Source organism: Diadema antillarum, unplaced genomic scaffold, assembly GCF_040938485.1.
Source record: "Diadema antillarum isolate AM-2024a unplaced genomic scaffold, OU_Dant_1.0 scf00000114, whole genome shotgun sequence".
In the NCBI taxonomy this organism is placed as follows: Eukaryota; Metazoa; Echinodermata; class Echinoidea; order Diadematoida; family Diadematidae; genus Diadema; species Diadema antillarum.
This window is the reverse complement of record NW_027271003.1, coordinates 2,392,813-2,406,844: the sequence shown is the minus strand read 5'-3', so window position 1 is coordinate 2,406,844 and position 14,032 is coordinate 2,392,813. Positions and strand designations below refer to the sequence as shown.

The 14,032-nt window shown below is 38.7% G+C and overlaps 1 protein-coding gene across 1 annotated transcript in view; it reads right to left on the bottom strand.

Annotated features, from left to right (window-relative positions):
• Positions 1-12,542, bottom strand: part of LOC139719729 (transient receptor potential cation channel subfamily A member 1-like) — a 53,626-nt gene extending 41,084 nt beyond the window's left edge. Inside the window, exons 1-5 of the mRNA XM_071631121.1 lie at positions 12,354-12,542; positions 6,400-6,571; positions 2,900-2,979; positions 1,434-1,616; positions 90-299 (exon numbers count right to left, since the gene is read on the bottom strand). Coding sequence (XP_071487222.1) covers positions 90-299; positions 1,434-1,616; positions 2,900-2,979; positions 6,400-6,571; positions 12,354-12,542 — 834 coding nt within the window. The remainder of the gene's footprint in view (positions 1-89; positions 300-1,433; positions 1,617-2,899; positions 2,980-6,399; positions 6,572-12,353) is intronic.
• Between the last annotated feature and the right edge of the window lie 1,490 nt (positions 12,543-14,032).

The window sequence follows — 14,032 nt, the reverse complement described above, 5'->3', positions numbered from 1 at the left end:
AATTTCATACGTACACTCAAACACACACACACACACACACACACACACACACACACACAAATGATGTATCATACCTGTGACAATCTCACCTTGTACAGGCAATTTTCCTGCTTTCCCTTCTCGATGATTCTGCGGGAGACCTCTTTGTTGCCCTCCCTGAAGGCAAAGTGGAGCGGCGTGTCAAAGTTTTCGTCCCACACGTTCAGTTTGGCGTCTTTGTCGATGAGCATGAGGGCGACGTCCGTCTTCCCGTCGATACAGGCAGTAAGAAGAGGCGTGATGCTGCGCTGGTCCTTAGCCTAGGACAGTATCCGCAAATCAGATCGTTGCCGCACATGTTGCAAAGTTAAAATGGGACGCTTTCAAGTAAGATTTGCTGGGCAGTTAGAGAAAATCTGCGGACGGTTTTCAAACTTTTACTTTAATTGAACAACTTTAACTTGGTTTCACCACTATACACGGGCTTCAGAGTTTCAGAATTCCATAGTGATTGGGATGAGGAATAACCACGTTTTCGAAATTTATAACAACCAAAATGGACAAGGATAATGACATGGCAGCTTCATGATCATGATTGATGGTTGTAGGAACCTGCCAGTGGGCCCTGGTGCATAAAAGTTACGATCAAATGCAAGTCAAGAATATCAAACGTATAAGTCCCGAATGCTCCATCCTGCTTGGTTGAAAATCAAGTTGCGTATGGTTTTCTTGACTTGCGTTTGATCATAACTTTTATGCAAGAGGGCCCTGACTAAAAAAAAGAATGCACGCATAAATTCTACATATATAATGTGAACTTCTTAAGCAAATGGTATTGAAAATAAATGAATTGAATTGTAATGATATTGCACTGTTACATTTTCTGAGATAAGATTGTGAGAGTCCTGCGTCATCATCCTCAGTCAGAGCAATTTGTTTATTTTTGTATTTTTTCAAGAGTATAGGTTTCTCTGCTAGTAAGAGGTCCACAATAAATTCCATAACTCTCTAATAGAGCTGTCGATTCATGCACTACGTGATGTAAATTATGAAAACCGGGAAGCATTTTCCTTTAATTCTTTGGAGCTTTAGTCGAGATGATGGACGTGTCAGAGGACTGGTTAAACCAATTGTCTTCTAAATCGTCATAGCAGAATTTATAATAAATGCAGAATCAACTTCTCGTCATGAGTGGTGCATGTCATTGTTAATGAGAAGCTAAAGTAACAATAGACTAAATAAACAGTTGATTATATGTCTAGAGGAGACAGAGATATTGTGAGAGGTTGAAAGTTGATGCAGTTGTGCTGGTCAAAATAGCATTTACACAATCAACATGCTATATCACTGATCATGCAAAGGAGCTACATTCCTTTTTGAATTTGTACATTGCATCCCATTTCGATATCTACTATGTTGCAGCGGAGGACTTGGTTAGACCTAGATATACATACCTCAATATCTATATCTTCACTCTCCAGCAGACGACTTGCCGTTTCGACGTTCCCATGGAAAGCGGCTATATGAAGTGGGGTACGCCCTTTTTTGTCTTCGGCATTGATCTTTGCACCACCGTTCAGGAGAATACTTATCACGTTATCGCCCGGAGTTTTCGGCAGCCTATCCCCCTCTCCGGACTGTGAGGAGGAACAATTTCACTTGTATTACGATGAAAGTATAATGATGAAAAGCCGTTCAAATTCAAGCGATTTTGGTCATGTTGGTCACTGTTCTATTCTCATGGTTTATTTCAATTTATTGATTGTTCAATTTCATTTCATGTCCTTCCTTTTAGGTCTTATTTTATTCAAAGATTTAGAGAGAAATATTAATCTAATTTAACGACTCAAAGTTGACATTCAATTTCGCGCCAGCTGGATGGATATTCACATTCGTGCCAAATGCCAGTTTCAATTTCATTTATAGGAACATAACTCTGCACTTTGAATTTGAAATTCGATGAACATACACAACTTCTACGGGCTGTTTTCACTGTCATAATGGATGATATGATTTTATTTTCATTTTTTAATACCATTGTATGTAATTCCTTCCTGCCGACCTTTCTTTGTGACTGCGTGCCATGTCGGGACGAGAATTTTGAAATGTTCAAAATGTTGGTCACGCCGAAATTTCGCGACCGAGTAGTGAACTGTGCGCAAACTATTCGTGAACTCGTCGTGAACTCGTCGGGTCGATGCGGTAGAATGCGTGCCAGGGCGTGGCAGTGCGCGCCATGCCACGACTGTCACGAACTGCCACGAATAGTTCACGAACAGCTCACGTCGAGTTCACGAGTAGTTCACGACCATGTTCACGAATTGGTACGGGTCGCAGCGTGGCCGTGCCTTCCCACTGACACGGTCGCGTGTACTTCACGCATTGATGGCACGAACAGTTCACGACTAGTTCACACACTTCACGAACATGCAGTTTGCGCATGGCACGAGCAGTTCACGACGAGTTCACGAGCAGTTCACGAGTAGTTCACGACTACTGCGCGACAGTGGCGCTCACGTCGGTGCCGTGGTATACTAGTATATAGGGCAAGATAAGCAAGAAAGTCCCCTCACCCAACCCCTCAAAAAACGAAATCCTTCGTTTCTTGGGTTTCTTTTCCGTTTCTCTTTCTTTTCGCTTCTCTTTTCGTTTACATCCATTTCTTCGTTGCTTTTTTCTGCTTTTTTTGGGGGGGAGGGTGAGTGGGGAAGGGGACTTCTTTTCTTTTATTATTCGTTTTCATTTCTCCTTTTCTTTTTCTTTTTTCCTTTTCTTTTCCGTTTCTTTTTCTATTGTTTTTTTTTGTTGTTGTTTTGTTTCATTTTTCTGAATAAACCAAACAAACAAACAAACAAACAAACAAACAAAGCAAAATATAAAAAAATGTGGTCGGTCTTGGTAATCCCTGCATCAAAGTTACCTTGGTCTGGTCTCTTCCCTTCCTGGCTGCTGCGGCGAAGTGAAGAGGTCTTCTAGAAGCTTTGCCAATGTCATTCGCATCTTCACATCACCAGATCATTATAACAAGAAATTGACAGTCAAACAGGGTGACCATGGGGACAAGAATATTAGATTCCATGACATTTGCTTCTGCGACAATATTTGCTCCTGTGAAATATCTGCACGCCGAGCCTAACATAAATTCTATCCACAAACATGCCTTTATCAAAATCTTCACACCATAACTAAACCTAAAAACATCATAACTAAACCTAAATCCCTATCCCAACCCTTATGCTAATCCTATAGTCCTTGGAGAAAATAAGCCTGGAGTAATATTGTCGGAGGAGGAAATCTCGTTTCACAGAGTGGATACTGTTGGAGTCAGTGCATAATTTATAAGAACAGAATGTTATTGTCTCACGACTATCCCAGCTTTTCATTCACGAAATTACATGAAATATAATGTCTTACTGGCAAACCTGTGACGTGTGAGTATCATCACTTCACCTAATTTTCATAAAGGGCGGTGGCTGATGACGATAGTGATTACTGATCGTGAAAACAAGTACATGTAAAACATTAACATTCTGCCATATAACTATTTTTGCTTTATGCGAATCTCTAATGAAACGTCTGCAATTGTCTTTAAATGATATTCCTCTATTTATGTGAATCAGCTTGAGCATGGGGAGATATTTTCTCTTTTTTTACCCATTGAATCTTGGGGCTGCAAATGTTACCAGCTTGAGTTGTGATTGCAAAATTGGCACCTCTTAACCAAAACGTTTATTATCATCTTCATTTTTATTTATTCATTTGTTTATTGAGCAGGATAGTCCAATTCAGTGACACAAAGGTCTGCTTTACAAGGGAGCCCTGCGTTGATAAACATTACATTACATATGCACATAATGAAATACAAGAACAAAACGAACATAGATATGGCACAGCGAAAGAACAATCGGTTCGCAAGAGCATAAAACACATAAGAAAGAACATATCTAAACGAGCGGAGAAAACATATACCTGAATAAAGGGTTCATATATGAGAGATTGATGTTGGCGTACACGGTTCTTTAAATGTTTGCAATGAGGAGGCTGTGTGAATAAAAATTGGGTAATTCATTAAATGGTTTGCTTGCAGCATTATGATGAGAGGGTGCATTTCTTATATTCAGTTGTAGGTTTGGGTATATATAATTGACAAGAAAGAACATATCGAGTGGCATAAGTAGTAGGGCGTTTGGTCACAAGTTTGACGATGTATATATGCGGTTGGGCTAAATTGTGTAACCTTTTGTACACCAGGACACAGGTAAATGGTATTGAATTCTTTGCTCAATCAACTGCCATTTGAATGCATGAGTAAGAGTTTGCGCTGACATTTAATAACCCCCATTCAATACACGCGAGCATACGTATTTTGACAACGCTGCAATCTGTTTAATTTGTCTTTGGTAGTGACCCCAATACGGCACAACAGTATCAACATATGGAAGTGTAAAAGAAAAAATAATACAACTGATTCATGATTTTACGTGTCAAACACGATTTGATTCTTCGTATACACACAATAGAACGAGAAATTTTCATGACTACTTCATCGACATGGGGAGACCAGTCAAGAGTTTGTTCAAAGATTACCCCCAATGTGTTTGAGTCTCGTGACAGTTTCTAAAGGCCTGTCATTCATTTAAAAAAATAAAATGAAAAGAATGTCTCTGTTTTCCTCGGCGAGGTCTGAATAACATGACTTTCGTGTTTTTCTAAATTAACAATCCCACCATTATCTGAAAACCCATTTACTGATGAGTAGAGTGTCTGCTTGGATTTGTTCCTGTATTTTGTAAGCGTCGCATCCTGGGTGAAATATGGCCATGTCGTCTGCTTAAAGAGATACTTTAGTCCAAGGACTAAAGTTTAAGTTAGGAACATCATTGATGAACATACAAAAGAGCAACGGCCCTAGTATTGAACCCTGTGGGACTTTGTTTGGATGGGGAGAAATTCGGATCTCTTGCCTTTAAAAGAAACGCATATCTCTCTCTCTCTCTCTCTCTCTCTCTCTCTCTCTCTCTCTCTCTCTATTACGAAAGATTAAAACCACTTTAGTTCAGTTTTGTCGAAGTAGGATAAGTTCAGCAAAAGCAGGTCATGGGGTATGACACCGAAGGCCTAATTTCAGTCTTAAAAGACTGCCCCAACCACATTGCCTTTGTCAAGGTTATTAGACAAAAAGATCACGAATTTCTGTTAAACACGTTGTGGTTGAGTGAATGGGTCTAAAACCCGATTGGCGTTCCGTCAACAGCTCGCCTTCATCCAAGTAACTAAGGAGTTGCCAGTGGACCGCTTTTTCGAAAATTTTTGCTACAGTGGATAACAGTGAGATAGGACGATAATTGCGTGTATCACTCTCAAACTTTAGCAAGCTTAGATGAGCGGGGGAACAATCCCGTTTTCTAATGATTGATCAAAAATATGCGCTAAGGGTGAGGCTATCAGATGAGCGATTATTTTTCAAAAGTTTAGGATGAAGTTCACACAAACGAACAGATTTTGTACAGACCAGCTTCCGTATTTATTTGTCTTTGAACAAAATCTGTACTTATTTCATCAAATGAAAAGGAAGATTGTGTACGGTTGACATAATTCAAACACCTTTGTCGTTGCTGAGTTTTATCAGTCTTGGCATTATTACTATAAAATATAATTTGCTAACATTACTGAAAATAATGGAACTCTGTCGCAATCCTATGGAAATCTTCAGTTGGTTCACCATCAATACATACATTGACAAAAATTAGATGAAACTGGTTATTATTCATTGAAGACGCGTAAAGTAGTTTTAAATATAATAAAAATTGGCAATGAAGCACGGGAACTTCAATCTTCTAAAATGTGTAGCTAACCGAAGAATCAATGATAAACGAGCAATACAATCAAAGACCCGTTAGGGTTGGACACCATTAAGTGGGAAGGCATATATTCGAGAATCCTTGCAAGGAGTTGTGTACAGCTTTATCACTGATCTCAATGTTAGTCGACAAACAGTCCAAGAATCCCGACTAGAGTCGACCCTTACCGATGAACCGGAGGCACATATTCGCTCACACATGGCTGACGAGCGCTATTCGTGATTTTAGAGTGCCCCTACAGTGGACAGCGAATTCAGTCGGACCACAAATGTTCCCCCACGCCACCGGGGCTTTAAGAGGCTTTTTAATTCTTTAACCGAAATTGAAAAAAAAAACAATGTCTCAATGTGAAGAAAATAATATAATATGTTACTGTATACTAAATGATATTGACAGCAACAAAAGGATACAGCACCAAACGACAAAGCTTTAGTTTTGGGACTTCTTGTTGTTTTTTGGTGTGTGTTTTTTTTCAACTTATCTTCCTATGTTCTTAACATTAAACGCAATGTGGACTTGGAGTAAAACTAAATTGCATAGGAAAATGGGGCATAATTACCTCCTCCCCGGTTGACCAGAAGCCTGACCATCTCCACATTATCACTCTCGGCTGCATAATGGAGGGCGCTGTAGTTTTCCCCGTCGTGTTCATTGATCTTTCTGTTGACGTCATCTTTGTCGAGTTCATCGAGTTGGGCCTTGAGTTTGACCAGTTGTCCAGCACTGGCGAGCTGTGAACAGGGCAATGATGGTAGCATTTATTCGGAGGGTTACACCAGAGTTGCTTGAAAGAATTCTAAGAGTGCAAGAATCAAACCCTATACACTACCCAACCCCTTCCCCCTCCCCCTTCCCCACCCCACCCCCAAATAAAAAAAGAGGAAAAATATATTTGAAGTTGTCGCCCTGATAACTTTAAAAATAATTTAACAATGTAAAATGCTATTTAAGGGTATGAAACTATAACTTGTTACCTACAGGGCGGTGAGTTGGCTCAGTCGGTAGCGCGCCTGCCTCACGATCCTAAGGGCCCGGGTTCGAACCCGAGTCTGGACTGACCATTGTTGTGTGTAAGCATACCGCCCCCTCTAGCAAGAGGCAAAACAGTCTGTCCCTCGGATAGGACATAAAATGGAAATTCCCGTGTATGAGAGAGCAACACCTCATGCAAGTAAAAGATCCCTCTTCATTCATTCATCTCAACGAGCAGGGTGTTTAACACGGTGAAGTGGTCCCACCTCACATCCAACTGGACTCTATGGAAGACCAGCTTAACGGAGCTGAATATGGGCTATCCAGCCATCTTCTCAGATGGAAATGAACAACAACAAAAAACAGAAAACCCCGTGAAACTACGTTGTATAATGCTCCGTGGGCGCAAGGAGCATGGGTTTAAAGAGTGGTTCTCTCTTCTTTCTCCTTCTCTACATCTCCCTGGTTGCTCTGCTAGTTGTGAGTAAAACATTTTCATTCACATACCATGTATGCCAAAAGCATTCGAGTGTCAAACTTGGAAGAAACGGATCCATAAATTGCCTGATACAAAGATCAGCATTTCCCCGTGATGACTGAACCAAATTAAATGAAGTTTTCTGCAAGATTGTATTTAGGTAAAAAGCAACATTTTCATCCCGAGAGTTATATTCTGAAATAACTTTAGATTGTTTGATTAAGTTATAAATGCGGAAAATACGATTGTATTTTTTATTTCATTTTATTATTATTATTATTTTTTCTTCTTTTTTTTGGGGGGGGGGGATACTTTCCGTCGAGTAAATGCAGCCAGGGAATGGCTAGGTCCTACCTTTCATTAGAATAAAAATAAAAATGTGGAATTCTCTTCACATTTTTCTATCGATCATTACCCTGCGATGTCGTCATGAAATTTTAGAGTATTTTTCATCTAGCGATAACATTGAAACTAGAAGAATTTATAACTTTACTTAACGGATCATCCAAGTTTCTGATCTGTTCTACCAATATTTCTGCATTCACGCAATACACATTGTACATTAATTTGAGTTTCACTTCTCTTTTAGCGAATGAACTTTGTGCAGCAATACATACAAATGATATCCAGCATAGCGTTACTGCAAGTAGTCCTCTCCGATGTTGCATGCAAATGAATGTCATGCACACATGCGCGTTCACCCGGCGGGAGTGCAGGCATTTAATTTTCCCCCGTTTTTCCGCGTGGACGCGCATTTTGAATTTCATTGAGGCCACTTTTTGGAAATCCTAGTTACGGATGGGTGACCGAGCTTCACAATAATTATGGTGTCCGGATATAAGGTATTGTCATATTACCTCCATATAACCTTCACTTCGAAACACAATGAAATGTAGGTCTAAGTCATGATAATGCACGGTATTGAAACCCTATATACGCCCACCAAATGACCGCATTCCTACACGTTTTCTATGTTCATTGTCTGGCTCCTTTCATATTGCATAATATGATGCATAGATAGAATATGAATAAAATGAGCGTGTGAACACAAACCATGAAAGGACTGATATATAGAGAAACAAAAAAGATTTGATAAAAAATGTACACTTAAATAAAACCAGATGCTTTTATGGAGAAGTAAATAGCCCGAAAGTAGATGGTAAGACAGATTAGAGAGATGCAGACACAGTACTGGATTAGAAAAAAAAACCAAGAAAGCTTGAAATGTGACAGGATAGAGATATGCAGAGAGACAGAAAAAGGTATAAATAATAATGATTATATAAAATGGAAGGGTAGATAAATTAATTATCGATAAATGAAAATAAACCAACGAAAGGCTGATGTGACGACCGGTAGATAGATTCTAATACCTGCATATAGGTAAATATAAGTAAAGTAAATCTTTACTTTACCTTTGCAATTCTCACATTATTCCCCGTCTAAACCTGTGGGCCCTATTCACGTCACAAATTTTACTGAAGCCATTTCCAGATGGCAAAGTTCTCCATACATTTTGTATATCAATAGCTTATAATAAACTTAAAAGGATGGTAAAGTATTGATTAAGTATTGATTATCTCAGCCATTTTAAAACAAATTTTCATCAAATTAACTTAAAATACCTCAAAGAATTATACATTCTCTTTTATATTTCGTAACTACTGTAGTTTCCCTCAGAGGTATCCACATGTTACAAGCTTAGTCTTTTGAGAGGGTACCTCCACTTTTTTTTTCTCCTCAGGGTGTATATAGAGTGTATGTATCTTTATTGTACTGATCATGTAGACAAGAACATGTTGTTTATAATCCTGTCTGGTTATATATATTTACAACGATTCGCATGTCAAATTTATGATATTGTTTCTTGTACATTCTGTTGAAGAAAGAACTATGTATGGTATGGTATGGAATGGTTTATTGATCAAACTTCGCAGCCGAACGGCTGAATTGTGTCTGATTTACATCGATAAAAATACAGTGAGACAAAGTAACTTACATACATTTGTATACAACACACGAACAAAATACAACCATTACGACAACAACAAAACAAATCATCGGTACATCAGTAGTGGAAGTACATTCAGTATATAAATTACTTGTATATTGGAACAAAAACAGAGTTGAGTGAAAAAAAAAAACCCGTTTTACATACATGTATCTTATATCCTCCATTAGTGACGTATCACAACCCTTTAAGCTAATAAAAAGGGTATAGAAGGATAAGGGAGGAGGCGTGGAATGAGGAATGTTGAGAGATAGAAGATCCTACATGTAGTGTGAGGCTGAGACAGGAACAGAGTGAGGGGGAGACAGGAGAACAAAGAAAACAAAGGCTAGGGGAGAAGAAAAGGGAGGCACAAAGAGAGAGCAGGAGGAATGTAAGGATAAAGGAGAAGAGGAGTGAGTAGAGGGGGAAAGGGAGGAAAGAAAGGGAAAGAAGCTGTATGCGTCTGGAAAAATATAAAAACAGACAATTCAAACAAAATGGACATACAGATGTAAGCACATATATTATATTGCACTTCAGTTGAAGGACAAATACTAACAAACATATTTCTATATAAACTTCTGCATATAAATACTTCAAATTATTCAATCTTGGTACCAGTTCTTTGATTGGCAAAATATATACAAAAATAAATACACTAAGCGAGTCTGAACATTATTATGCAACAACAGTAATGATGATAATGATTCCAACATTAAATAGTTGAGTCTTGACCTTTCACCAAATCTTTACACCATACATGCGTGTACTGAAAATTTCAGAAACATAACTTGCTTCCTTCCTATTCTCTTAACCGTTAACCTTTAGACTCTGGCCCAATGACACAAGCCCCCACCCCCCAAAAAAGTATGATATCTAATACAAGTGTGTAAACGCATTGTGCTTCATGAAAATCATGCGCTATACCATCAGACGGGAGTAAACCTGACATGAGTTGTGTAGTAAAATCACAAAACGTTACTAATTTCAAATATAAAAAAACAAAATGACATGTAAATAATATATACACAAGAAACTGCAACTATAAAACTCAGCATACAATGTGCATCAATGCACATACCTGTACATTACCATTTGTTCATTAGGTCCACTAGGAATGGTATGGGGCTTTTCTTGTACCTATTCGTTCTGCATCTGACACCAGTGAATGGGACGGCTCTCCTCAGGGAGCTAGTGTATGGGTTTTGTCTAGGAGCGGGCAGCCATTCTCGAAAATGGGGTGATTTTAACAATGATTTTGCGAACTGACTGCATAAATCCGTTCTTCTTTCATAGAGGGGTTGGAGATTGGTTATTTGCAGGGCATTGTCTCATATAAATGTCCAAGCACGACTCTGAGGGCTCTTTTTTGAATCCTTTCTAGCTGGTTTCGTTGTTTGGTAGTGAGGCCGGGATGCCAAACTGGACAGGCATACCGCAACCACTGGTCTAACGTACCCCTCGTAAACTGTGAGGAGGTCTTTCCATCTAAGTTTGAATTGTTTGAGTGACCTGAGCATGTACAATCTTCTGTTGGCCTGGGCAAGCATATTATTCACCTTCACTGCTTGAACCTCACGAAGAGTTTCTATGCCTATAGTTGTATCGTACACAAAGGCAGCTGAGTTCGGCCAAAATCAATCCTCATCACGTTGCATTTACTTAATACATTTAACTTCATATTGTTAGCCATACACCATATGTGGAGATCGTCTGTGAACCTTGGATTGTGCACTGTGCACCTCTTAGAGTTGTTTCTGCTATACTCATATCATCTACATACTTCCAGTGTTGCAGATCGGAAGAAGTCAGGGCATCATTTATCAAGACCAAAAACAGAACGGGACCAAACCGTGTTCCCTGCGGCACACCTGCCGTAAGCCATTTTTGACTGTGAAAATAAAGTTTGAATTTGACATTTGAATTTGAATTACTTTCTCGTTATCTCATAAAAAGTTGGAAACCTGAAGCCCCATCTCAACAAAAAAACTATACCATCCCTTTAACATTGCAACAAGAGCAAAACTGCGACAAGAAACAAATCAATCATATGTAATTAACGTCTTAAAACAAAGGAAATTGTCTGTTGAAATTTGAAACAGGTTTTGATCTCATCTTCTATTTTAGAACTCTTCACACAATGAACAGATGTCGGGTCGAAACTCGTAATGTTGATGTACTGCTGGCTTCTGCGCAGCGATACATACAGCTTTCTCTGTGTTGCAACCTGACATTAGCAGCTTTGTTCCAAATATCTCTGCAGAGCACAATCAGTGTAATTTCTACAATGCGTTTCTCTTCTCCGGTGAACCATCAAACGTTCGACAACGACGTTAATTGATTTTTTTTTTTACTTGTTTGATTCGAATGCCCTTTTGGTGAGGGCAGTGACAACGATACTGATGAAAACAGAAGTAAAGTCGTGGAGGTGAAGGGAGTGGAGAGGAGAGCAGGGCAACCTCATGGTATATCAGCATTAACTAACTCTCCGTGCCTGGTCTAAAACCTCCTTGATCATTGTATACCCAGTTCTGAGGATGCAAGACAAATTCGCTACCCAAGGTCAAAGGTGACTTTACGAAACTTCCAAAATAATAAAGGAACAATGTACATGTACCATACTCTCTAAAAAAAAATAGAGTGAAAATATTCACTCATGAAGGAGTGAATATAATAAAGAGTGAATTTAGAGTGAAATTGAAGTGAATTTTCTGTTTTGGAATGACCTCAGGGATCACTCGAAGATTTCGCAGTGATCCCTGAGATCACTCTAAAAAGAGTGAAAATGAACATTTTCACTCAAAATTCACCCCAATTTCACTCTAAATTCACTCTTTATTGTATTCACTCCTTCAAGAGTGAATATTTTCACTCTATTTTTCAGAGAGTAGTCTGTGAAAGTAGATCCGACTTCAAAATTCAGAATAATGGCAAGAAACTCGCATCAAATCCTTTATGAACAGATATTTCGAGTTTCGCCATGAAAATCTACACCAAAAAAAAAGACATGTAATCATTAAAAAGTATAAGATGTGCGAAGATCTATTCATTGCGCTCTACAAGGATATACCTGAACAATTGATTTTCGTGCTTTCTCCTTCTTTTTCTTGTTTGGTGACGACGATCTCGCCTGACCTGGTGGACTGTCTCCTTCCAAACCATCAAGCCACACAGACTGATCGATGTTGGAAAGACCACTGTGCAACCAGCTTTCGTTCCAGTTATCCTCTGCTCCCAGCGGCTGCTCCCGAGCAGCCATGGCGCAATCTCGATCTTAACCGATACCGGAAGGCGTCGAAAAGCAAAGTATACATATACAAGGTAGTAGCACTCTGTCACCCTTGGCAGTACAGGTCCTAAATGCAACGGGTACACAGGTGTCTACCAGTATAATCAAGCTGCGTTTACTGTCCTTGTAAACAGGATTTGATACAGGATTTGAGCTATAAACCTATAATAGTCGGGTGAATTCAACTGTGACACGCTTCCTACGTCGACTTTTCGACATGCAGTGCACCAACAACAACAAAAAAGAGGCAAAGAGGGATATTTTGAGCATGTTTACTCTATGCAGCCTACCTGAAATATTTTGTTTGCTTTTCATTTGTTGTTGTTTTCTAAATCAGCGACTTTATGGTAAAATCCTAGTTTTTGTTTCCCATCGGCTTGCAGATCCTATAGCAGCCGTACAGTATTCAGTTTCATTTTAAGTTTCAGTTTCAGTTTCAGTTTCAGTCTCATTTTCAGTTTATTTTGATATTTTTAAGAAATGGACAATACGTTGTTGTAACACAAAATATGCACAAATATGTCTCGTATACAGTAAAAATTGATTGCATTTATATATTGACAATCATTATGCTGATATTAAGATGCAAAAGAGAAATGACAGAGAAACAAGAAGGGATACCCGCGAAAAGCTGTCAAGCTTGTATAGGAATTGTAGCTTTCCAAGGAAATATTAATTCGTTGCAATTTCAGCATTGAATATGCAGGTCTGAAACTGATTTGAATCTGACTGAAACGAATATTCATATCATAACAAAACAACTCTAAGCAAAACTTGGGCAATTTCTGTATTGAGACACAGCCATGCTGTAGAAGTAGTACAGTGCAGTGTGTTAACTCACTGTTATACACTGTATTATTCCCTATATATATATATATATATATATATATATATATATATATATATATATATATATATAGGCATAGTATTTCAAACAGTGTACGCAAATCAAGAGTAAGAGTGTATATGTTCTTTGTTATTCGTGCATGCATGAATGAGCGGGAAAATTGGCCTTTGCTAACTGTGTGTATAATCAAGGAGGTTCATAGAGATGGAGTAACAACATTGTTATTCCTCTTGATCCCATGTTTGATGCCGCCACTAAGAAATATTTGAAGCATGTGCCAAACAGGATCTGCCGCCCAGACACGAAGACGATTGACTCACGTCTCATCTACTTTCAAAGGGAGATATGTCTTTGTGATGGTAATTACTTTTCGCTATCCCTTCTTATAAAAGGTAGGTGGTACAGACACGAGGATGCGCGAATAGAAATTGAGCAAAAAAAAAAAATGCTGAAATAAAGATGAAAATTACCCGACTGGGCATACCCGGGCACTAATCTGATATATCTATCTATAAAGAATATACTTGAAGATTATTCCATATTAGTTTCATTTGTGGAAATTAAGCTGAAAAGTGATAAAACCAGCTTTCCAAGATGGTACAGTTTTAAACAT